This window comes from Microtus oregoni, unplaced genomic scaffold (genome assembly GCF_018167655.1).
Source record: "Microtus oregoni isolate MIOR12 unplaced genomic scaffold, Mior012 000001F_ref0000356, whole genome shotgun sequence".
NCBI lineage: Eukaryota > Metazoa > Chordata > Mammalia > Rodentia > Cricetidae > Microtus > Microtus oregoni.
The window spans coordinates 85,203,386-85,230,833 of record NW_024543060.1 but is presented as its reverse complement, the minus strand read 5'-3'; the positions used below and the strand labels follow the sequence as shown (position 1 = coordinate 85,230,833).

Genomic DNA, 27,448 nt, shown 5'->3' with positions numbered 1-27,448 from the left:
ATTAATGGGTCTCCATGAGAGTTTAGATACATACATATTGTGGTATGCTCACGTCAGATGAGACATATCTATCTTCTCAAACATTTATCATTGCCATGTGGTGAGATTTTCAAGATCCTATGATATTTATAGACAGCCTGCTGTGCTCTATAGCTTAGCAAGTTGATGACTTCTCAGTGCTAATTTCCTTCTCTGCAAAGGGGGTAAACAACAGCACCTACTTCATAAGATGAAATAAGTTGACATCTGTAAATCATAAAGAGTTTCTATAGAAAGTATCATGTGTATTAGCACATATGAAATAATTAAAGAGTCAAAAAACATGTTATGCTTACGCAACATAATCTAACACATACCAAACATAAGCACAGGTAATTGTTACTAGGCTGGCAAAGGAAATAAGGTCTAATAGGATGAAAAGCTAGATGGCTTCCTGAAACGATTGCCACAGACTGAGAGAAAACAGGGAAGAATTCCACCACAGGGAAACAGCAGAAACACAACCCTAAGGGTAAAGGAGCTGGAAGACAAGGTTCACAGTAGAAATAACAACGACCAGCTGGCAGGGGAAGGATGCCAGGGTTAAACTGTGCAGACTCTAGTGAGAAGTGATGCTGAGCTGATGTGACGGATTACAGCAATTTTGATTCCTTAAAAAGTATCAATACTCAGGGCTGGCGAGATGGCTCAGGGGTTAAGAGCACTGGCGGCTCTTCCAGAGGACCAGGGGTTCAATTCCTAGCATCCATACGGCAGTTTACAACTGTCTGTAATTCCAGTTCCAGGGCAACCAATGCCCTCACACAGACGGACATGCAGGCAAAACACCAATGTACATAAAATGCAAAATTATATAAAAAGTATCAATACTCAAGCTAGAGAAGCAGTATGTTTTACTGGAAAGAGCACAGACTTTCGGTTCAGATCTGGGTCCAAATTCTCCCTTTATCATTTCCTTGCTGAACATTCTTGGACAATTCACTTAAAAAGTGATTAGGCAAAGCTGTCTAAACCTTGGCTTTCTCTCACTGGTACAACAGATCAAATCTTATAATGTGGTTTGGAGTAGCCAATCAAAATGTGAAAGCATTTTATCACGTTCTGTAAATGACTGCTTTACAAGAGTTAGTTTTAAAAGATGGATAATTCTTTGGGTCACAGACCAGCGGAGAATCCTAACACTTGCTCACCTGCAAGCTAATGACGTCTCTGAGAACCAAGAGAATTTAGCACGTTGAACATTCTAGATCTACTGCATGGATGCTACACTGGTAGGTTGTAAGGCTGACTGCACCTCTCTAGAGGCTGGGCTAAACAAGAGATACACTGCAGCAGAGAGAATGAGACAGACAGAGGTGGGGAGGGAGGTGTACAGGAACCACAGAAGCCATCAGGACTGACTCTGGGAAGTGTGATTTACAGTCCTGCAGGACTGAGCTGGTGCCAATCGGTGCATTAATTTCCTTCCTTCCTAAGAGGAATACCCGCCAATTACGGAGATGGCAATAAACTAACAGTCTAATAAGCAAGGCCCCAGTAACACCAGAACACTGGCTACTATTCCTTTTCTAAGAAATAGGAACAGTACCAGCAAGTCCCCTTTGAAGATCCCAGTTACTGTAGTGAGTGTCTAATAAAGACCGATCACAAATCACAGCAAGGCATAGCAAAACAGATTTTGATCTTTCAGTGCTTGCTGTTCCGCAGGACCCTGGAGAGAGAACAAAACCAAGGAAAGGCAGCAGACACTCACCAACTTGTGGAGTAAGTCATCCTTCTTACTGTACTGAGAAGAAAACGTCCAGCTCTTGATGCTTTCTGCCAGCTTGAACAGGATGCCTTGCTAAAGATTATGAATGATATGTGTAGAATTATTAATTAAATACACTCAAAAGGCAGGAAAACTACACAACTTACCTCTAAGTAACTAGAATTTTTAACAAAAATGAAAAACACTTGTTTAGGTTATACACTAGTGTCAGTGTGTCACAGTCTCCTCATTTATTTCCACTTTTAGCTGTGCAACAGAATGACCTAGAATTTATATTTGGAATTACTTTCCTGGGTCCCTAAACTAGAGGTTTGTTTTGGATTTTTGAGACAGGGTTTCTCCGTAGCTTTTTTTGGTTCCTGCCCTGGAACTAGCTCTTGTAGACCAGGCTGGCCTCGAACTCACAGAGATCCGCCTGCCTCTGCCTCCCGAGTGCTGGGATTAAAGGCGTGCGCCAACACCGCCTGGCTAAACTAGAGTTTTAATTAATGAATCGAAATGAAGCCTGTAAATCTGATTTTTAAAAAAACAGTCAGAAGTCACCATAACGTAGCGCATTTATCTTGGGAAGACTGCATTTACAGGACGATTATATTTATTTCAGAATGAAATTATAGCATGGTATAAATTCTCAGTATTAATATTATATTATAAAATAATAAAGCAGAAAGACATTTTATTCCTTTTATAAAAACTGTCATGTACCAGAACTTTTATTAATGAATCAATTAAATATGTAATTTACCTTAATAGCCCCATTCCCTGAACATGCCAGTAAATGCAGTTTATAACCAGTTAGTAGGGCTGGAGAGATAGAGATTTAAAGAAGCTTAGAAGACATACTGGCCCCATAAGTATGTTCATTTGCTTCCATGATTACCAGACTATTTCTTTATGCAAGAACGGAGAGGCTTCCTTGACTAACTTAACACAAGATGTTAAATGTTGGGTCCAACTTCTCCTCTGGGATTCATCTCACCCAACCTGTTGTTTTGAAAACATAAAACCCGATTCTACCTGACTTGTAAGAGGGAGTTCTGGAGAGTGGGCTGGAAGTTGGGATAGATATTTGCTGATATTGTATGAGCTGAGTCAAAGTAGATGTGTCGTGGTATGGTGTTCAGGGCCATTGAAGCAGATACTTCCATTTAAGCCAGGATCTTAAGGTCAACCCCTTGGCTTGGGCCTTTTGCATTTCCAGAGATTTTGTCACGTTCTGCTGGGTTGAGGGTACTTGGGAGTGTGTTCAGGGCCCAGGGCTTAAATATCACCAGAAACATCTTGGTATACTGCCATGCAATGGTACCTAACCGTTCAACTTTTACACGTAAGTTTACAGAAAACAAAAACCCAAAAAACCCAGTAGGGCTGTGTGTGTACACAAGTCGATGGTAGAATGTCTGCTTGGTATAAAGAAGAGCCATGTTTAAGCCACATCACCAAAACAAAAACAACCCCAAAGAACAACAGAAATTGTCTGGCAAGATGGCTCAGCCAATAAGGCCTCTTGCTGCCAAGCAGGACCACCTGAGTTCAGTCCCCAGAACCCACAGTGGAAGGAGAGAACTGATCCTTGCAAGTTGTCAGTGTAGAAAAGGGAATTAAAAAACAAACCAAAATGATTTAATGAACATGCCACTTAAGAGAGAACTATCACTGGCAAAGTTCCAACTAAGGTTTCAGTACATTTCTTTGATCCTCTTCAGACAATTTCAATATTTAAGAAGCAATATATGCTAACTCTCAAATCATTTTCATTTGCTCAGTTCATACAACCTGCTCACAAAAAAATTCCAGAGCAGCAGAAAGACTGAGGTTTACCTTTGACAGCTGTATCCTATCAGTGAAATAAGGAAGTCTTATCAGTGTGAGGAGGAATTGAACTCAGGGCCTCTTATGCTGGGCAAGCAGTTACCACTGAGCTACATCTCTGGCCTTAGAGGGTATTTTAATCATTAAAGTAAAGAATAAAAGATGAAGGCAGAAAAGTGGAGCATGCTTCCTTACTTTTGGTAGGACTCTTGCGGGAGGTTTGTGAGGTCCCTCTGTCGGCAAGCAGTTTTCTGTTTTTGGTGGCAAAGAAGAACATATTTCAAAATCCGTGTGTCCCAAATCCTGTAAGTACTGGTAAAGGGGAGAGTTCTGAAAGAAACAGGAAATGAGGCAAATCTCAAGATCACTGATGTTTCCAAAGTTTTAGGATCAAATTCAGAATTATACCTGAATAACAGCTTATGCCACATTTTTATGGCTTCTCTTATGAAAACTGAAATGATCTGCTAATTAAAGTCCCACTGAACACCAAATAAATCAACCACCATGCAACAAAAAGACCTAAAAAGGAAAAGCTCTAAACAGACACACATTTTTTGAGTGAGCACTAGCAAGAAAAATGAACTCAAAATTAAAAATAGATTTAAGCAATTTTTTTTTTTTTTTTTTTTTTTGATTTTTCGAGTCAGGGTTTCTCCGTAGCTTTTGGTTCCTGTCCTGGAACTAGCTCTTGTAGACCAGGCTGTAAGCAATTTTTTAATCCAAATTTTTGTTGTTTTTAAGTACAGCGTTCCAAACAGGCGGTGCTGGCTACTGGTAACTGCTAAGAGGACCTGCAGTGAAACAGTTACAATTTAAAGCCAAGAATTAAATACATTCATTACAATCTTATGTGTAATGTTTTACCTAACACGCTTATTACTTTGTTTAGCACTACCATGCCTATTACCCACCATACCTGACACTACAAACAACTCAAGTTACTTTAGGAAAGTCCTCGTTCACATATTAGATAATGCAGAGATGAGAGAGGTTGGTTTAAAATAAGCAGGAGGTCACAGTGGTAACAACACAAAACATTTTGACATTGGGAGTGATATAACACCCTACGTTTCCCAGAAGAAAAAAAAAAAACCTCTGGAAGCAAAGCTTAAGCTCAGTTTCTAACTCTATTACTAGCTAAGTATCAGTTTCTAACTCTGACTATCACTAGCTAAGTATTTGTGGTAATTTACAAAGCACGGATGCTTCAACTGTCTCCCACAGGACAGGATACTTACACCAAATGCAGAGGGGTCTCAACATGGTGGTGCACATCTTTACTCTCAGTGCTTGGGAAGCAGAGGCAGGTAATCTCTTGAGTTTTAAACCAACCTGGTCTACATAGTGAGACTTTGTCTCAAAAACAAAACAAAACAAAACAACAAACCCAGGAAGCACTTAGAACAGTCCCTGGCAGACACCTTTTTGTAAGTTATATGGAAAGGGCATAAGTTACAGAACAGAGAGCCTTGGCCCTGGCCCCAGGCATTGTGTAACAGTTTCCTTCCTCCAAGACTGAGGCTTTGTACTTTGCGGGGAAGCTCTCTAAGCAAGGAGGCAAACAACTCAACATATATTCAGGAAGTCCCCAAAACTGACCGAATTCACTAGACCAGAGAAAGCGGTAAAAGCAGCGACTCCCTCACAGGCCGAGCTGCAGAGAAGACTCCTAGAGGAGCAAAGCTGTAAGAACACGCCGAGACCAGACTGGGGGAGAAGCTGACACCAGTCAAGATGTCTGGAGAGCTTTAGACCACCTGAGGCAGCTGGGAAGGAAAGCATCAACCGACGAGCTGCCTGCAGGCTGTGCTGTCACCCCTGCAGTGGTGGCTTTGGTGATGCAGCTGTCCATGAGTCATTTCTGTCCCTGTAAGGAGCCCCTCACCCATACTCTTATAAGTAACTCAATAAAATGTGTCAGTTCCCCAAATACTACTTCGGTCTGCCATGGGCTCCCTATTTGGGATGAGCAGACTTGTGTGGCGTTTCCCCAGGAAAAGTTTTGTCACACAACACCAAGTCACCCCAATTCCATTAAACAGAAACATACTGCTACTATCAGATGAAAATTTATTGAGAAACTTACCATGGATCAGTAGCAAAAATTAATTTTAACCTTCGAACTTTGCTCAAGTAAAAATTGGGCAACATGCTTAAAACTTAAAAAACTTCTTAAGGGGCTCAGGGGTCAAGACTTACTGTTCTTGTACAGGAGCTGAGTTTGATTTCCAGAGCCCCACATGGTGGCTAACAACTATGTGTAACCCCATGTGAGGGAATCCAACAATCACATACATGAATACATGCAAAACATCCTCATATATACAGTAAAATAAAGAACTAAACCAACTTTGAGAGGTAGAGAGATGGCTCTGCAGTTAAGAGACTTGTGTTCCTGCAGAGGACCCAGGCTTGTTTCCCAGCAGCCACCATGGCAGCTTACTATGGTCCATAACTCCAGGTCTTGGGGATCTGACACCCTCTTCTGACCTATGCAGACACCAGGCATGCGCTTGGTAAACAGATATCCATATAAAACACTCAGACACACAAAATAAACAAATCCTTTTTTAAAGCCTTGATACCATTCAGTGAAATACCCAAATCTTAAAAAAACAAACAAGAACATCAAAATCTGTTAAAAAAAAATCAGTGTTAGCGACAGCACAAAGCCAGCAACAGAGCTGCCAAGCTAAGGTGGGCAGGAAAGAAACTGACTCTCCAAAAGCACTCCAGTTTACTCAGGAATAGCAAAGGATTGACATCTAGGGTGCTCATGTGCCATGGTGGACATACTTAGAGGGTTGGAATCTGGGGTGCTCATGTGCCATGGTGGGTTAGGGCAGGGTTAGGGCAAGGAAGGGTTTTAAGGCCCAAGGAACCAATGGTTACAGGTGCTGCGGGTTGTGGCTAGTGGAGGAAGCTCTACATAGAATTGGCATAACCAGAAAACGTGAGTTCAGGGCATCTAATTGTTAACTGGCTTTGCAGTAGGTGCTGTTCTGGAGATAAGGTCTCCTGTAGCCCAGACTGGCCTGGACTTGCTATAGACACAAGAAAGACCTTGGTCTTTTGGGCCTCCTGCTGTTTCTGGTAGTTTATATGTGCTGGGGGTGAAACCCAGGGCTTTGAGTTAGACAAGCACTTTATTAGCTAAGCTACTTCCCAGCTTCCACCAAACGGCTCATTTTAAAATCACCTATAGTGCCTACTGAAAAAATGCCTAGGGTTACTCAATCTTTTTTCAGGTTGAACTGTGAGCCCTACCCTGCTCTGCCTTTAGGTTGGCAAAAGAACACTAGCTCACTTGCTTGGCTCGACCTTCTGAAAAGTTTACACACTAAAACAACAAAACTGAAAAACAAAACCTAAAATTTGTTTTTAGAACCCCTTCTTCAGAGGAACTCCTGGGGGAAGAAGAATGAATAGGATGGATCAAAGTGAAGTTACTCTGGATTTGCAGCCCATATGGTCTCTGTTAGAAGACTCCGGCCCACTGCTACAGAGTGAGAGCAATCAGAGGCAACTATCGCACACACCCACGAGTGTGGTTATGACTCAGGAAAACTACACAACGAAATCTGGGGTTCCTATCATTTTCGTGGTACAGAATGTAATCATTTTAGTCTTTTCTCTGATAATTTAAAAAGGGGAAACCATTCTTTGTACAGCAACTATTACAAAAACTGAGGTGGGGGAGAATCTGACCCAACAGTCTTAATTTACTGCCTCCTATTCCAATTATAGCCTCCAATGAGACTAGGCACTCTTCTGAGAAGAGGTATGGAGGATGGTGAGATAGGGACACATCCATACATGTAATTTCTAATGTTTTCCATTATATGTTTCATTTCTGCAGTTTTCTATTTGTGATTGGTAGTGCAAATTGTACCGCTTTTGCCCATACACAAACCCAGACCCTGCATGAACACCAAAGCGCTATTCTCTACCTTTGCATTCTGGATTGCAGCTTTATTTTTACTTGTATGCTTCAATGCCTTTTGAGCCAAAAGAAAATTTAAAATGTAAGCAACAACACACAATTAAAATGGTCTAACTGAATGTTGCCAAGATGAACTGACCAAGACAGTCCTTGGAGCATATAAACTTGGTTTAAGAACACAGGAGAAATTTTTTAGTGGAATGACATTTTACATTAATTTTTAATTTTTTATATATTTATTTATTTATTTTTGTTTTTCGAAACAGGGTTTCTCTGTAGCTTTGGTGCCTGTCCTGGAACTAGCTCTTGTAGACCAGGCTGGTCTCGAACTCACAGAGATCCACCTGCCTCTGCCTCCCGAGTGCTGGGATTAAAGGCATGCGCTACCACCACCTGATTTACATTAATTTTTAAAATGTATGTATTTTTAAGATTTATGTGGATAGGTGTGTGCTTGTGTGAGTTATATGTACCACCTGAGTACAGAAGCCTACAGGGGCCAGAAAGGACACCAGATCCTCTGGAAGTGAAGTTACAGGCGATTGTGAGCCACCACCTGGGTGCTGGTAATCAAACCCAAGACCTCTGCAAGAGAAGTAAGGATTCTTAACCACTGAGCCATCTTTCCAGCTCTACACTAATTCTTTAAAAAGGTTTGGGGCTAATATGTTGTTTTTTCTTAAACTGTTAAAATAATCTAGACGTTATCTGATAGCTCTCAGGAAACTACCTCTTCATCAGTGGGTCTCAAAGTCCAGACTCTTGAAGCCAAACACTGGTGCAAGCCTGTAACCCTAGTACTTGGGAGGTAGAGGCTGGGGGATCATGAGTTTATGACTAGTTTTAGCAACATAGCAAGTTTGATGCTGGCCTGGGCTACATGAGACCATGTTTGAAAAAAGCCCCAAACAAATAAACAAACAAACAGACAGACAATTGACTCCCTTCTCAAACAAAAGAACTTTCTAGCTTTAAAAACGGAAGAACCCAAAGACTGTCTTCTTTATATACTGTTTATTGGCATTCATCACATGAGAAATTAGAAGGGAAAAAATTAAAATACTTGCTTTATTTAAAAATAGCAATAAACTCATTAGGAGCAATAATGTAAGCAATGTATTTAACAAAAAATCCAAGTGAAAAATATTAATAACAGTGTATTGACATATTTGGCAACCTCAGTACTGTAATTTGGGTAATAGAGCTCTTGTAGAATGTTTTTAAAAGGCTTATTTATTTTTTTTATATGTATGTTTTTTTTTCCTGCATGTATGTTTGTGTACCACATGTATGAATGCCCATGAAGGCCAGAAGAGGGCGTTCGATCCTGTAGATGAGGGGTTTCAGACAGTTGTGTTGGGAGTTTATCAGGGCTCTCTGGACGATGAACCAGTTCTGGACCACACAGCTGTCTCTCCAGCCCACAAGGGCATGTTTGATCTGTTTTTGCATTCAATGTATTGTACCTTGTCTTGCTGCTGTTGCTTTTTTCCCCTTATGTTTTGCAATCTACTGAATGAAATATAAAAAGAAAAATAAGCTTTAAAAAGATGGTAAATGAAAAGCAAGAAGTACTTTAGCAGTCTTTTCTAATCCCTACAGCAGAGACAATGGCCATGACAAGGACAGCTTACCCTTCGTATAGAACACTAAACTCGTACTGCCGAACTGTGTAAGCATGAAAAGGGTGAAACTGTAAGCATCAAACGTTATCATTCCATATAAAATGCATTTTTTCTTTTATGGGGAGGTAGTGTTCCCATAGCAACTGTCCTAACCACTATTATTTGGAGGTCTTGGGCCATGAGGTCTAAGAACCAATTGCATCTATGGGAAGCCCTATTTTTCATATGACGGGTATCACACGTTGATGGTGACTTTGGGAAGGAAATGTGGAGGTAGGGCAAATGGTGTGCTTTTCTCCCTTGGTCCAGGCGAAACAGAATCACCCATGTTTCGGTTGTTTTATGCGGAGAAAGAAAGCATCAACACTGGAAACTCTGAGGTCCTGGAGAGGATCAGTGCTGCCAAATGGAATACGAGAGCTCAGACCCAGCATGTGGGAGCGCTCCTCCTCAGGAAATCCTGTGGTTCACTCTTCCTGTAAACCCTAGCTGGCAAACACAGCAGAGCACCAGGAAGAATTTTGCTAAGCGAAAAATAGCCACGAGTTTTGGGTTGAGCTAAGAATTTTTCTTTTTCTTTTTTGGTGACCGAAGCATATTTTTGTAAGAAAAATAAAAACAGACAAGAAACTCCATTTTTTAAAAACTGAACAAAAGTTCAAGAAAATAGCTCATTCAGGTCTTATTCTTAGGGTACTTCATGTTGTCCTCCACGTTCAGACTCGACAATGTCTCCATAGAGCCCAACCCCCTCGTTAAACCACTCGCAGATTGGTTGGAGGTGGATACAGCTGAAGTGCTGTATGGCAGAGGAGCCACGAAACTGGCTGAGACCAGCATGGCGAGAGGACCCGGCAATGGTCTTCTGCCTCGTTAGAATGACATCAACATTGCAGACTCCCGTCATGAACCTAATGGCACGCCATATCCAAAAACCTACCAAAGACAGAAACGGGGAGCAAATCCTAACCCTGGAACAGTGTCTCTCCATGTAGATGGCCTTAGACTTGAAGGGCTACCCTATTTGAGTTTTCTGAGTGCTAGGCTTACCATGGGCAGCAAGAAGATGAATTTCTTTATAAAATAGTATCATACCCTTAACTTCAACAGGTAAGACCTGCAAGAATTCTAGCTGAGCTACAGGACTAGTAGATTATTTCTACTTGAATTTCCTATAATTTAAGTGAATTCTGGTTTCCTAATAAAGCTATTCCCATATCAGAAGATTCCGTTGGAGTATCAACATAAAAAATGTGTGACGGACTGACTGGGTCACAGGTATAAACTAGGAAAGGCAGGTATATAAGCAAACCTTGCCTCCTTCAGAAGCGGCTCCTTCCTGGGTGATTTCCCTTAGTTACTGACACGAGAAACACATCAGTGTCAATGACTCGGCTCTTTATAGCCGTGGGTTTTACACTTGCAGATTTAAAGAACAATGGGTAGAAAGGAAAACAAAACCGGCATCTGTCTGCTACATTGCGAGACATCTTCTGCTTGTTATCACTCGGTAAACACACAGCACAACCATACGGTATCACCTTATATTCGGTACCTAAGTGTCTAGACAAGGTATAAAGTATCCTGGAGCATGTGAACACGGTACATACAAATACTATCTCATTTTACATAAGGGACCTGAGGTCTGTTGACTTTGCTATCCATGGGCAGGATAGAAGGCTCCATGGAACCGATCCTCCACAACTGTGCTCATCGGTCACGGCTTATCAAAACTTATCCCACAGGTTGGTGGCAGCGCACACCTTTAATCCCAGCACTCCGTAGGTGGGGTGGGGGGTGGGGGGTGGGGCGGGGGGGCAGATCTCTGTGAGTTCGAGGAGGCCAGCCTGGTCTATAGGGTAAATTCCAAGACAGCCAGGGCTACACAGAGAAACCCTATCTCAAAAAACCAAAACAACAACAATAAAAGAAAAACAAAAGCCTTTTTCCACTTGTATCCCATTCTCACTTGCCCACGTTTACACAGTATTAGATAGGTATATAAAAGAGATAAATAGTTTCCTGATAATAAGTCATAAATTTATTTTAAACAAGTTCTTAGTAGACATAATTTTACCATTTAATAAAACTTTAAGTAAATATGTATATGAATTAGATAGACGTTCTTGCTTATACAGAATGAAATCATGGATGACTATTTGATATTGCAGGACACATACAGCATCTTCAACGTTTTTCAGAGTTGATGGATATTTTGATTTACTATCATCAACACTGAGAATGCTGTTTCACATAAACATATAGTACAAAGTGGCAGAAGTACGTAGTGTAGATCATTTCAGAAAAATTTGGTAGCCGGGCGATGGTGGCGCACGCCTTTAATCCCAGCACTCGGGAGGCAGAGGCAGGCAGATCTCTGTGAGTTCAAGGCCAGTCTGGTCTACAGAGCTAGTGCCATGACAGGCTCCAAAGCCACAGAGAAACCCTGTCTCGAAAAAAACAAAAACAAAAAAAAAACAGAAAAATTTGGTAATTCTGTCCTAACAGCAAGTCAAATTCATTTAACATTATTTTAAAAATTTAAACTCTAATCAGCAACTGAACAAATTTTAAAACCAAACTCTCTAACAATACAATCCAAAAATGTATTGATACTTTCATGCTGAGGAATGATACTAAGAAAACACTCAAAGTCCCCACCATAATCAAACCACCACATTTCCATAGGAGCAGAAATCTCTGTAAAAAACAACAACACTGTAATTCATAACATATAAAAACAAAGAGCTCAAGGGAGGCGTTCCAGCAGTGTGGCGCTGTGCGGGCGATGGCAGGTGCGGCACAGAACACACATGCTGAGTGTTCAGAAGGGGCGCACACCTTCCTTCCCAGGGCTTGGGAGGGAGCAGAGAGGCAGGTGAGTCTCGGAGTTTGAGGTCAGCCTTTTCTGAGCAAGTTTCAGGACAGCCAGAGCTGTTTCACAGAGAAAGCCCATTTTGGAAAACCAAAAACCAGAAACAAGGCTGTGCTGAAGTTGCATGATACAGTTTGGGCAAACACTGATGGAAACACCTTAGATTCATTACATACTTGATTTTTAATTAACTTTTGGTCATCAATCATTCAGAAACTTTTACTGCTGTTATAGGCTTGCAATGCTCCTTTAAGTCACAACTCATGGTTTAGATGCCACATTATAAGCCCAGAGGTCACTTCAGAATGGTCAATGGTTCTGTCTGCTCTATCTTACAGCCAAGTAACAGCCCACCGTGGTGTTACAATGCCAAGTTTTACCTCGGTATCCTATAGTTCTAGCTTGGAATACTAATGATTGACTGCTAACGACATTCCTTGTAGAAAATTCAGCAGCCATTTATTCATTTAACACTAGCCAAATGTTTCTTTTTAAAAAATTTATTTATTATGTATAGTGTTATGTCTGTATGTGTGTCTACTCACCAGAAGAGGGCACCAGATCTCATTATAGATGGCTGTGAGTCATCATGTGGTTTCTGAGGATTGAACCCAGGACCTCTCGCTGGAAGCAGCCAGCAAGCAGCCATTGCTCTTAACCTCTGAGCCATCTCTCCAGCCCCTAGGCAAATGTTTCCTAAAACTCACTGTACCTCAGCTACTTCAGCAACTCTGGTAGTTTTCCACTGTCAACTTCTTTCTGTGGCTACATAACAAAAGGGAAACTTAGTTTATCTATAAAAGGAAACCAAGCTTCTTTGCTTATCCTCACAGATTTTTTTTAATGCTGTTATTTTTAAATTAAAAATTTAACTGAAAGATATAAAATGAGAAATAACTTTGTTTAGCCAACACTTAGTACTTAGCCCCCTCCCCCCTTTTTTCCAGAAGGGAATAAACATTCTTTAGCTTAGGAAGCCTTTCCTCAAAATGTAGTATATATTTATGTGTGTGTAGATGGCTTTTGAAATGTTTATACAAAATGGAAATGTACTTTCTTCACTTTTCTGCACCTGGCTTTCTTCACCTACACGGTGGACGTCTTTATATATTAGGAATGATATTCTATTTATTTCCTTCAGGTGTTCTCAGAGGATTTCAATTCCTTGTGTCACGACTTAACCAATCTCCTATTGTTGGGTGAAATAGACTATAGAATACATTTGTAGAAGCATTTAGTAAATGTTTAAATCAGACTAAAACTCAGTAGTGGCCCATGCCTGTAATCCCAACAAGTTGCTTTCTGATTCTATGAGCACTGAACATGCATGGAGCATAGACATACATGTAGGCAAAAGTTTCATATATGTAAAATCAAATAAATAAATAAATCTAAAAACAACAAAAAAGGAATATGGCAATCTATATCACTGGCAAGGGTGGGGGAACAGGTACTTCATATACTGTAAGTATAGGCAGTAAAATATAAATCTGTATATCCACTGATCTAGTACTTTTAATACTAGGTGTCTAGCATTGATCACCCTGTATTATATGAGCTACACATATATGTAAGTATGTAAAATAATATATTAATGTAAGACTTTCTCAAAAAATGTACTTAGCATAAGGACTACTGATAAAGAAGGTATCAGTATCCTATTAAGTGCTACTTTAGCAAATGAACAAAATATTAAAAGGAGATAAAATCTTGTGCTGTTTTCCATGCCCACACTAATCATTTGATACTATTAAATATGTTTTTATTTAAAGTATCAGTACTATATTTAAGCCACACTGTTGGACCTGGCAAACGCTAACCACTGTCAGATGTTAGTGCCTAGGCTTGCAGGCTACACTAAACACAAGAGCAACAGGAAAGCCGCCACACTTGTTACTACTGCTGCAGTAAGGAGCACAGCTTCTGCACAGAGACCTGCGGCTGCAATGTTTAGGAAGGAACTGTGTGGACGTCCCAGCTACCCGAATCTGTGCTCATCCTGGTTCTTAGGCCCAGGAAGGAGTTCTCCTCCCATTACTGAAGTTACCACACTTCCAACTTTTTTTCCAAATGTATATTAACTCATATGTAGTACAAAGTTAGTCAGTCACATTTTTTTTTAGAAGTTTATACCATGCCAAGAACACCTCTAAAAGACCCCGACTTCAAAGTAAAATTTTTAAAGAAAAGGCTCTGAAAATTAAATTGATTTGCTGGGAGCCTATTTGTTTGTGAATCACAATTTGTCATTTTAAGACACTAAAAAGATCTTTTATCTTTGAATGTAACTGGTTACACAGAAGTAAAGTCATGGCAAGGTAGCACAGCCTGAGGCTCTCAGAGAGTCAGTAGCTGAGGTGGGAGACTCATTTGAACCCAGGGTTTGATCCCAGCTGAGGCAACACGACAAGGACCTTTCTTAAAAAGTAGACAAGCCATAGGTCTCACCATGATCACCACATACAGAATGGGAACTCGTCTGGGGGAGGCAGCTAACGATGAAAACATTAAACACCTTCATTTGTATGACTTCCTTATGTCCACCAGGCTAACTTCTGAACACATGAACCAAGGAGGAAGACTATCATTACCAAATTATACAACCACTTTTTAAATTTTAAATGAAGGCTTTCCTTAAAGAATCAAAATTCAAGTCAAAATCAACAAACTGTTCAATGGAAAATCAATTTATGTTGCTATAGAAACCAGCATCTATTTGCTTGTTTTTAACCAAGTAAAGAATTGTAAAGTAAAATCTAAAATGTTCAAACTCCTCACTGCCTTCCCACTCCTAAATGACTGAGAAGTACCATAGGCTAGTATGCTGAAAGATTAAAATTATAAATACTTGTTGGAGGTTAAATATTTTAGCACAGCTTCTAAAATACCACTTATTTCAAAAGCCCCCAATGGAAGCATTTAACTGCTCTAAAACATGAACAGAGACAAAACCTAATAGGAGAATCTAAAAATATTAAAAGGAGATAAAACCTAATGGCAGAATTTAAAAATATTAAAAGGTCCCATAAAACAGCGTCCAACTAAACTACTCACAGACAGCATAGTTTTCTGAGCTCCGGTTTCCTCGGTGAAACATTCACTGCCTCCGCTCCATATCTGATGCAGACTTGATTCTGCGAGGGTTCCCACTTGTGTCTCCAGAGCTACAGTACAAAATGGCCACTGGATTGGAGGGCGTGTCTGTCATTACTAAGCATTTTTCTATCAGAAGCAGGGCTTTGAAAAGCCCTGGCCTTCATTTCCTTAGGGCACCTGCTACTCAGCACCAGCAGAAGGTAATGGGGAGGGGGAGCTTACCTTCAAAGGACGCCAGCGCACATTTGAAAGTCTATTTACACATGGAGGGGGGGCACAGATTCACACATCTTCTTGGCTGCCTGCCGGCTCTAACAATTTTCACTGAAATGAGTCCTACTCAACTGATCTTACATGAGGTACTATGAGCAAAAGTTTGTGAAGGAGACATTTTCAGCCCTTGTACACAGCATAAATGTTCTCTCTAAATTAAAATACTCTCTAAATAAAAAACAAAAAAAATCAAAGTCATCAAAAAGGGGGAACCGATCTCTGCAGCATACAGACTCAACCAACTAAAAATAAGGATCAACGGTGAGCTGTTCCTAACTGAGAGGTGCTGGGTCTACCACCAGCAAAGGTGGACTGAGTCCTCCCTGGCCTTGGTGCTACCAGGCTTTCAACTTTTAGAAATCTCGCTAATTAAGTGGTATATGTTTACTGAGGAGCTTGTAACTATCTACATTGTCCGTTGATCAAAAGGCCAGGTCAAACATATTTGACATAATTTTGGATGAGAAGAACACTACTAATAACACTAAAATGAAGTTTGAATGCACTTTATTTTTATAACAACTTTATTTTTTTCTTTGCCTACTACTCTAAGTTTGAAAAGTGAACACAAACACACCCAATGATAAATTAAATTAAAATGAAGTAAAAAAAAAATAACACAAAGGAGATTCTTTGTGGTTGTTATGCTTCTTTATCTATAAGGTGGTGGTGGCTGGCGGGCATGTGAGTGCCATGGCGTGGATATGGAAGCCCATTCTCGCCTTCCATCACGTGGAATCTAACTCAGGTCAGCAGGCTTGGCAGGAAACATCTGTACCTGATGAGTCATCTTCTCGGGCCTCCACGAGGCTCTCAGATACAAAAGAAACCTTTCTCTCAAAATGATTATTCCTTTTCTTAGAAAGTCTCAGATGCTAGGGATGGTGGTGCATGCCTATAATCTCAGCACTTTGGGAGTGGAGGAGGCAGGAGGATCAGGAGTTGGATACATATATATAGTTCAAGGATAGCCTTCATTAAAAATAATACCTAAATAAAAAACCAGTAAAGCAAGATATACGGAAGTAGAAAGCCCATTTTCAATAAAAGTCTTAAATTATATGAAGTTAAAGGTTTGTGGATCGGCTATATTCTATGAGCTACACTGACTGTAATGCGCATTGAAATACAGGATGTCTTCAAATACCTTATTTCAAATGAAATATAGTGGGCACTTTGGTTTGCTAACCTGTGATGCGTCTAGCACAGGGAGTCTCAATAGGTACTAGAAGCAAGATTCAGAAAGTCCAGAGACAAAAGACTTAATACATTCCTTGTAGCTTGGACCTTTTCCTCCTAAATCCTTAAGGCAATATTTATTGCTGGGAACTTGGGGGACACTTGGCACAAAACCAAAGAAAGCCAGCACTAAGTCAGGGGTTCCAACCCAACCTGAGCACACACTAAACATGAGTAGATTCTCTTTTTGTAGTTCCAAATTGATGTTTCCAAAAACCCAACCTCTCACTCTGTCCACCAGAGAGCTTCAGATCACTAGAGCAGAGGTAGGAAATGTTCCCTACTACGGAGTCACCTGACATAAAGGATGACGTCACTGTAACTGGGGACAAGCAATGGAAACGAAGTGATTCATTCAGAATCTCACCACCAATGAATGTAAGTCAGTTTCCTAACTCAGAGTCTTTCAACAATGCTTTGTAAAAAACAAAACATTTTAATTTAAGTACATAAAGTACCAAGGCAGTCATAAAAGTAATGTAGGCAAAGACAGGAGTGGTGTCACAGGCCTACAGTCTCAGCACTTGAGGCAGGCGGATCTCTTGAACCAGGAATTTGAGGCCAGCATGGGCAGTGTAGCGAGAGCCTGTGTAAAAACAAAACCCAAAGAGCAGACACTAGATGCATCACAGCCTCAGACAAGGAGACGGCACGTTAACAATGCAATACAAATACGGAAGATTGCCAGGGTGTGGCCGAGTGTGAGAGCTCCTTTGCAACAATCATGGGGCCGCTGGTTGCAGCAACAGGATCACAAAGCATTACCTGATGACTGCTTTCAAATGTCTAAATTGTAAAAATAAAAAAATAAATCTGTATTTGAAACCAGAGGATATGTAATAAAGTCAAAAATCAGAAGAAGCCAGCGGCAAAAGACAGACTTGCTCTTCAACACTAATTTTTATAATTCATATTAAATCTGTAGCTCTGTTTGATATGCCTGGTGATAAGCCAGTTTTAGTGGTGTACCTTCTATGACACTGGGTTGTGACTTAAGGCCAATGATCATCTTCTATACAGCAATCTGCCATGCTTCTCGGCTACTATTTGGAACTAGAATTTTTTTTAATAAGAGGATTTAGGGCTTTATGTTCTTTCTATAAACTGAAACAAAAGATCCAATTTAAGGAAACATTGGTTGTGTGTAATTATTCCAGACACCAAACTCCATCAACAAAATAGCAAATGCCACCCATGCCCATGCCCTTCTTTCCATTAGCCATTAGTCAAATCAATAATGCAAGCAGGAAAGAATTCACAACAACACTCTGCACAATGCCTCTTGTTCCGTAAAGAAGGATAATAGCTTTTAAAAACACGATGAAGGAAGATGTACTCGAGCAAGAGAGGGATTTTCAAATGACATTCAACCATTTCCAATGCGAGATGTTTGCGAGCATCATTTCCTCCATCTCCATGGATTTAGCTGAGTGCAGCCATGGGCAAAAAGGGCACAGGTGAATGCACTGCCAACAAAGGGCTAACCTTTTACAGTCTACAGGAAGTGTAAAAGATGGAGGTGAGGAAAACATCCAAAGATGAAAAATGATCTCTTCAGTCAAGAGTAAAGGAAAAAGGAAGAAGAAATTCAAAGAACACCTTTAAAAGCCTTGGATAGTAAAGGGTCAACTAGAGAACTGGGTTACCAAGAGCCAAAATGAGATGGAAACACAAAAGGTTCCTCAAGCTGAGCACAATGGAGCAAACCAGGAATTCCAGCTCCCAGGAGGCTGAGGCCAGAGTATCACAAGCTTAAGGAAAACCTGCGCTAAAACTGGTCTTTTGGATATAAAGGTCTTCTTGTCAAGAGCTTTCCTGTGTAGGAGTAACAAGGTTTAACAGTGAACGCAATCATCAAACTTTCTGCAACTGAGTTATGTAAAAAATATGAGCCAGGTATTGTGGTACACCCCCGTGAACCCAGGATTTGGGGGATAGAGAGGGAAGGATCTCAAGTTCAAGTCCAGCCTGAGTTATACAGTGAGGTCAAGAAGGCCAGCTTAGGTTATGTAGTAAAATCCTGTCTCAAAAGAAAAAATTGAGAAATTAAGAAAGACTAGCATCAGAACTTTAGTGCATCATCTCTTTCTTTCCTTCTTCTTTCCTTGTTGTTGTTGTTGTTTTTTTTTTTGTTTTTTTTTTTGAGACAGGGTTACAGGGTTTCTCTGTTTTGCCCTGGCTGTGCTGGAACTCCCTCTGTAGACCAGACTGGCCTGAAACTCTCAAACTCACAGAGATCCACCTGTGTCTGCCTCTCAAGTGCAGGGTTAAGGGTGTGCAATACCACCACCTGGTTTCTTTAAGGCATTTCTAAGGTGAGTAGAGAATGCTATCTCTCAAAATATCTTATTGACGCAGTAACAACCATCGTGGCATTTCAGTATTTATCATGTATCTACTCCTGTCAGATATGCTTCCTGCCCATCATTTTCCAAACATTTTTCCCTTTTCTTTCTGTTACCCAGGGCTGAATGTAGGGTCTATATGCTAAGCAAGTACTCTACCGCAGTATCTTCTAAATGAGGGTCTGCTGCTGTTTAGTCACTAAGTGTCCTTAGGGTAGGCAGAGAAAGCCCCCGAATTCTCTGCCCTTACTGGTAGAATGACTGGTAGAAGGTTCTGATTAAAATAAATAATCTTAAGGCTGGGCATGGTGGCTCATGCCTAGGCAGAGGGAGGCGAATCTTTGTGAGTTTAAGGCCAGCCTGGTCTACAAGGTCAGCCAGGACTACACAGTGAGACCCTGCCCCAACCCCTAGACAAAAAGAAATCATAGAGAAGGAACCATCAAGCTCCACTGTAAGGTATTAACTACTGTGGAGGTGCACAGGAATCTAGCCAGATGAACTGATGGTGCTCAGGTCCTAGGGCAAGGACTGGCCTGAGATTTCTCTTCTCTCTCTCTCTCTCTCTCTCTCTCTCTCTCTCTCTCTCTCTCTCTCGTTTCTCTGTGTAACCCTGGCTGTCTTAGAACTCACTCTGTATATCAGGCTGGCCTGAAACTCATAAAGATCCGCCTGGCTCTGCCTCCCAAGAGCTGGAATTAAAGGCGTGCGCCACCATGCCTGACATGGTGTCTCTTCTATACCAACATTCAGACTATGAAGACTCAAAGCTGAGCTCTGGGATGACTGAAAGCACAGTAAAACTAATTAATAATTTAGGAAGTAATTCATGAAATTCAGGACAGACACCCTGAGAAGAGGGTGGAGAGGTGGCACGGGTTAACAGTTCACATTGTTCCTCTAAAGGAGCCGTTAGGTGGCTCACAACTACCTGCGCCTCCAGCTCCCAGGGGACTCAAAGCCTCTGTCCCCACATACATGCCCACAGCACACATATACACATAATTACAAATAATAAAGCCAAAATCTTAAAAAGATACCTTAAGAGTTAAAAAGAAGGGATATCTTTGGGCTACTCTCCAAAACTAACCCTTTTTTATTTTAATGTGGTATGAGCCTCTCTGATAAAGTCTGTGATGTGTATGAGCTAGACCTCTGACAATGAAAAATCGTTAGTGTGCACAGTGCTACCCCAAACACATAAAGAACTACGGCGAACTTTCTCAGGGGAGGAGAGGCTAGGCCTCGGGCAGAGGTACAGTCTGGTTTATTGAGTCTCCTCTGCACCTCTCATATTCCAGTGTATCTCTTGTATTATAGACACAGGTAAGCTACACTTGACACTGACCAACCTAGTAGCTAAACTTGTGGGTGGAGATCAGACTTGTCCAAGCTGGGTGTACCTGACAGAGATCTGGAAGGTGGAGGGAAAGCAGTCCACATTCTCTCCCTCTCTGGGCGTTTTCTGAGACTGGGTTTCATTACCACGTTCAGGCTGGTCTCAAACTTGCAACCCTCCTACCTCAGAGTCCCTAGAGCTGGGCATTGCAGGCTGTATCACCATGCTGGGCTCTTCTGCTTTATGCCCAGGAATTCCTAGCTTTATGAGGACAGCAACAGTGACAGAGCCTAATCCGTCCTCTTTAACAATAAGCTAACCACTGACATCTAACATCAAATTCCATTCTGCTTTTGGGTGATAGATAGGTTTCTGTTTTCTGCATTAGGGTTTATGGTTGATAGAGATGCAAAATAGCTGTCATTTCAAAGGGATAAAAGATCATTTATTCTGGGGCTGGGGAGATGGCTCAGTGGGTAAAGCGATCCCACCCAAGCCCAAGGACACTGGTTCAAATCCTGAGACTCCATATAAACCAGGTATAGTCGCTCATGTCTGCAATTTAACAGACAGAGAGATGGGAGGAAGACCCGACTTTCCTGAAGTTAATGGGCTAGCTAGCTGGCATCCATAGTACTAAACAAGATACTATTGTCTCAAACAAGGTGGAAGGTAAGAACCTTTAACCCATCTGTCCTCTGATCTCCACAAGTACACATCTGCACCAATGCACATGAGTGCTTGCACACACACACACATGGAAATACACACGAAAGAGGAAATTTATTGTAGAACCAAATACCAGTGGCCGTGGCAGGAGAGCACAGTTCCCAGGTACCCCAGACACTATGGTCCCACATGGTAACAGTTTTGTAAAGTTCTTATAGTACGGAATAGCGGGTATTCTAAATCACGGCTCTTGATCCTGATCTGGCTATTGGCCTCAGATACTACCTGACATTCTTAGCCGTTGGGCTGGTGGAAGGCAAGGGTCTGTTTAAACATTCCAAATAGATTTATTTAATAATCACGAAGCTGTTATGTCACACACAGAGGTGGGCAATAAATCGTTATTTGGAGGGCCAAAGACAGCTCCCAGCCTGTGAGACTCTGGCTCTACAATCCGTCCGCTGGCCCTGTAGAATGTTTAGTGTGTGTGTAGCTTTGCTTTTCTGGGGACTTTGTTTCACACTGGTACAGTATTAAATATCTAGAACCAGGGCCAATTAGCAAAGCCTGAATACAGGCACTGGCTGGGTGAGAGTCAAATCACAGCTGGCAAGGAAACTTTGTGCCTCACAAGTGCCCAGCCTGGGTGAGCCAGGCCTACCTGAGTCCTTGGTGAGGAACCTCTGGTAGTGTTTGGGGCGTGAGGAATCCCAGATATAGTTTGAGACCTGCTCTGAATTTGTTTTCCCTCACAGACTCTGCAACTATTCTTTTTTTTTTTTTTTTTTTTTTTTTGATTTTTCGAGACAGGGTTTCTCCGTAGCTTTTGGTTCCTGTCCTGGAACTAGCTCTTGTAGACCAGGCTGGCCTCGAACTCACAGCGAATCTACCTGCCTCTGCCTCCCGAGTGCTGGGATTAAAGGCGTGCGCCACCACCTCCCGGCTCTGCAACTATTCTTAAAGTTGAACATACTGTAGAACAGATCTACGGCCACTGGTGGCTGAGTCGGCACTGAACATTCTTTGTGGTGTTCTGGGAAAAGGCTTTCGACTCACTGGCTGCCTATTCAGGCATTGTATGGGTGTAGAACTCATCGTGCCTGGTGTTGCAATGTGCTCCGGACCAGCAATGCAGTCTATAGTTTGAAATTTGCATACTGACTTTGCAAAAAAAAATCTTAGCTGACATTTTTATGGTATCCAAGAGGTGACAATGTAATTGGAAAACCCCCAACTAATCCAAAATCAAATATTTGTAACAAGTTTGGAGGAGGCAAAAGCCTAACCACTGGTCCATTAGATTTCTTTTTTTCTTTTTTAAAGAATTATTTATTCCTATTCTGTATGTATGGCTATTTTGCCTGCATGTATTTCTGTATATCACATGCATGCAATACCCTTGGAGGCCAGAAGACGGCACTGAATTTCCCATAATTAGAGTTATAGCTAGTTAATTGTTATATGGATGCTGGGGTTTATTTTCTTAAATAATCTATAGAATTCTACAGACTCCAGACACTATGGGCCTATAACATATGAACTAATAAGGGGATGAATCTTCTGTGAGGTTTGATCTTTCTGCCATTTTGGATTTCTGTGTGACGGTCCAATGGCTGCAGATTTTCTGATGATCAGCGAGCATTTATTACTCCTGATTACTGTCCCCGAGTCCAGATCACTGTGCCCTCTTACTGCAGTTGAGAGCCTGAAGAAGCAACAGTGCCATGAAAGCAGCTGACAGGACTGTCCACCTACACTGATTGGAGCTTGTTAATGTTATATTATGTTATTACATTTATATAATTATAGTATAATGTTGATTTGTGCCCTTTATTTTTATAGTCTATAGCTTAGAGTTTCAGCTTTCAGACATACTGCTCAAAAAATTGGTTTTTGGGCCGGGCGATGGTGGCGCACGCCTTTAATCCCAGCACTCGAGAGGCAGAGGCAGGCGGATCTCTGTGAGTTCGAGACCAGCCTGGTCTACAAGAGCTAGTGCCAGGACAGGCTCCAAAGCCACAGAGAAACCCTGTCTCAAAAAAAAAAAAAACCCAAAAAATTGGTTATTGGTTTTGTTGGATAGGGAATTATGACCTTCAGTAAACCCAAAAGTTAAGGGAAAGAAGTGTGTCTGGAATCCTGTTGAAGTTCAAGTTAAAAGAGAAGAAAAGCCCTGTGAGAGTTGTGGCTTTAGGTAGTGGCCAAGTACGGGTGACAGGGTCCATACAGTTAGTACACTAGCTGAGTCCTGCAGGATGTAGATGCTGAGGGAGTGCGGGTGACACAAATCCCTTACCAATACTAAATTAAGTCATGAGTTAAAGAAGAAATCAAGATGGTAATCATAAAATTGTGAGGCAAAGGACACCTCATACTTCATGAAATACAGCCAAAGCAAGTACTCATAGGAAAATTTAGAATATTGTCAGTTATTTTCAAAACTCAAGGTTTTAACTAGGGAGAAAAAAGAAGACAAACACAAAGGCATAAAATACATAAAGCTGGCCATAAACTATGCATTTTTTAAAAAAAAATTGAAAATTACAAACTATATTAAGCTGATCAAACAAAACCAATATCTAATTCTTTGGTCTATCTGATAAACTGAAACTCTAATCTATGAAACATAAAAAGACAGAAATAGTTATTGCATATAATAAGTTCTAATTAATTCGGTCTCCTAAATGAGACTAAAAATGAAGGAATTACTCCTAAAAAGAAAATCCGGCTGGTTATGGTGGTGTCAGTCTTTAACTGTAGCACTTGGGAGACTCTGTGTGTTTGAAGCCAGCCTGGGCAACTTAGCAACTTCTAGGCCAGCCAGAGCTTCACAGAGAGACCCTCTCTCAAAACAGGCAGCTGGGTGTGGTGGTGCACACTTGCAGTCTTGGCAGGATGAATGTCACCAGTTCAAGACCAACCTGGGCTACATGTGGAAACCCTGCCTCAAAATAACAGGGGAAGAAAAGCATTGACTGAAATATAGGAGAGTTTGCTAGAAGATTTCAACAATACCTACTGGATGCTTATAATGTAGAAGGCCCTGGCCTAAGCAATTGGAGTCGGCCATTTACGATTCACGACGGCTCTCGGCAGACGATTTCACTATTTCCATGCCCTATGGAGAAACTTAGCTTAGGAAGTAACTTGCTCAAAGTCACATCAACTAGTACGTAGCTGAAATAGGAATTCCTGCTGTAGAGTCCACACCTTTCTCTTAGAATATCTCTCAAAGAAAAAAAATCAAAATATAAAATTATAACTAGAATCAGACTGACAGATTACATCCACTCTCCTTCTGAGGAAATGGCTATCTTTACAGGCTAATTTTGCTCTAGTTTCAAGGAAGAGATAATTCTCCATTTTTAAAATCAGTATTAGAACACAGAAAGAGATAGGAGGCTTCCTTACTCTTTTAAAGAAGCTGAGGGCACAGCTGGATGGCAGAGAATATGCTTAACATGTACAAAGTTCTTGGTTCAATATGAAACAACAAAAACAAAAACAAAAGGTAGGCAATTAAGTGTTTTGGATTAGAAGATTCAATATTACAAAAATGTCACATTTCCAAAAACCAATCTACAGATTTAACATAATCTCAAACACAATCTCACTGGGTTTGATAAGAACTGAAATTCACAGGCTCATCATTTTAGAAGTCATCTGGGACAGTGAGTCAAGAACATCCAGAGGCATAAAAGGAGAAGCACATGGCACAAGGGGGAAAAAGCAAAAGCTTGCCCAGCGGTGTATAGCACATGACTGCAATCCACCTCGGAGGCTGAGGCAGGGGGATCACAAGTTGTTGAGTAAAATCTGAAAAGGGTGGAGAGATGCCGGATGTGGCGGTGCACTGCCTTCAACCCTGCATTCACGGAGGCAAAGACACCATCTCTGGGGGTCTGACCCGGACTGGTCTACATAGTGAGTTCCAGGCCAGCTAGGGCTACTACATGATAAGGCCCATCTCAATAAAACGGCACTTTGATTTGTAATAAAGACAACACATTTTAATGCGGGAAGGGATTTTACCAGGCCAACCAAATAACGGTATGGAAAAATAATGGTAGATCAATTGCAAAGGGTCAGATAAAGCTTTTAGAGAAAACAGATTTGTGATTTTTAGGGTAGGCAGGGATTTTTTTTTTTTTTTTTTGAGCATTAACCATAAAAGAAAAAAAAACCTGTTAAGTGGATCTTAATGAATTTAGGCGATTCTGTTCTTTGAGAGAAACTATTAAGAATGAAGAGACTGCCAGGGAGATGGCTCAGTGGGCAAAGGTACTTGCTGCCAGGTCTGGGGGCCTGAGTCTGTTCTGAGGGCCTACATGGCGGAAGCAGAGAATCAGCTCCTGTCTTCTGACCTCCATGTGCAAACATATACCAACACAGAAATGTGATAAAATTTTATTTTATAAAATGGGTAAAAGTCACATACAGCCTAAGGGATGTGGGGTAGATATACAATTAAGGACTTGCAGTCTATATATATGTATATAGTTTCATTACTAGTAAGAGAGAACCAATGGGAAACTCACACTGGCCATTAAACTAGCATCAAGCATCTTAAGTTCCATATCAGAGACACAGAAGTGCAAACCACACAGAGACATTACTACACATCTACCAGACAGATACGAAGACCAAAAGAGCGCTGGTAAGGACGTACTGTGACGAGACCTCTTACACACCGCTGACAGGAGTTTGGATAACTGCTATGGAATGACGTGTGACAATATCTATGTAAGCCATATATGTATTTATATTATACAATATCTATGTAAGATATATGTGTTTCAGCCGGGCGATGGTGGCGCACGCCTTTAATCCCAGCACTCGGGAGGCAGAGGCAGGCGGATCTCTGTGAGTTCAAGACCAGCCTGGTTTACAAGAGCTAGTTCCAGGACAGGCTCCAAAGCCACAGCGAAACCCTGTCTCGAAAAACCAAAAAAAAAAAAAAAAAAAAAAAAAAAAGATATATGTGTTTCCTATAATCTAGCATTTCCACTTCTAAGTATATACCCAACAGAAACACGCTTAACAAAAACACACTCTGGAAGGTTCTTAAGAATACTACAGTAATTTCAAAGTAGACACTACTTCAGTATGCCCTAAAAAGAGCCATACAGTCACACGAAATATTGTGTCACAATAAAATCCCTAGGTAATCATATGAATGAATCTCACAAAGCCAGAAGGAGAAAAAAAAAGGACACATAAAGAGAATGTAAATGAAACTTCATAGCAAACCAAAAGAGCAGACGAAACTAACCTAGGTTATTACAGTTGTGAAGAGCTATCATCGTGGGGTGAGAACTAGGGACTCAAAAACAGCAGAAAGGAGACACTGGTGTCATGATGCTCCACTTATTATTTGAGGGTTCATCAACTTGTATACTCTCAGTACGTGGACATTCCTTATGTATACTATCTTGTGTGCATGACAACGAGCATATTATTTCAACACCCGTCATTTGTACACTCTCAGTACGTGGACATTCCTTATGTATACTATCTTGTGTGTATGAAGATTATCAAAAAAGTTAAGCAGAAATCTGGCAAAGTAAGTCTTCAGATAGGATAGTGGCGAAGGAATAGATGAAGAATCCATGAAGGGGTGGAGAGACTGATCAGCGGTTAAGAGCACTGACTGTTCTTCTAGAAGACCTGGGATCAATTCCCCACACCCACATGGCAGCTCACATATGTCTGTAACTCTTGTAGGGGATCTCACACCCTATTCTGGTCTCCAAGAGCACCAAAAATACATTTGGTGCAGAGACATACATGTAGGCAAAATATCCATGCACATAAAATACTAAAACATAAAAGGAACGCGCTGCTGGGAAAACAAAACCAAAGAAGAATTCATGTACACCAACTTTTAAGAAGCTAAGCTGAGAGTGCAACATGTTTATTAAGCATGGACAGGCACTCGGTTCAATCCCTAGCACTAAAATCAGAAATAAATGAATATACTTTTTAATTGCCGATAGATCTATAAACGTAAATCTCAGCAATATAATGTTATCGTTGTGGGGCACATGGGACGCACCTATAATCCCGGACACTCAGGAGGCTGAGATGAGAGAGTGGGAAGTTCAAGATCAGCTTGAATTATAAGACCCTTTCCCTTTCCCACCCCCACAAAAAAAGTGTGTATGTGTTTGGGGGGGGGACAAGATTAAAGACAAATTTAAATTTAAGTAAAAATATATTCAAAACTCTGTGATATGCTAAATGTTAAAAATTAAAAAAAAATAATCACACAAATAGTTATGTATTCAACTAGAAAAAAAGACTTCAAAGAACTTTTTTTTGCTTTATCTTTTATAGCAAAATGTTTTGTTTCAAGACAAGCTCTCTCATAACCCAGGCTGGTCTCGAACTCATTGAGTAGCTGCTAACTTTGAAGTTCCTTTGACGCTCCTGCAGCCACCTTTGAGAGCTGGAATTAC

At 40.9% G+C, this 27,448-nt stretch overlaps 1 protein-coding gene across 5 annotated transcripts in view; it reads right to left on the bottom strand.

Moving 5' to 3' along the window:
• Vezt (vezatin, adherens junctions transmembrane protein) overlaps positions 1-27,448 on the bottom strand; it is a 50,434-nt gene that overhangs the window by 21,378 nt on the left and 1,608 nt on the right. For 4 of the 5 annotated variants that reach the window (XM_041668885.1, XM_041668893.1, XM_041668901.1 and 1 more), the window contains exons 2-3: positions 3,779-3,913; positions 1,754-1,843 (exon numbers count right to left, since the gene is read on the bottom strand). In XM_041668885.1, the coding sequence (XP_041524819.1) occupies positions 1,754-1,843; positions 3,779-3,913 (225 nt within the window). Of the gene's footprint in view, positions 1-1,753; positions 1,844-3,778; positions 3,914-27,448 lie in introns of those variants that run through there. The other variant, XM_041668919.1, reaches the window with a different exon arrangement.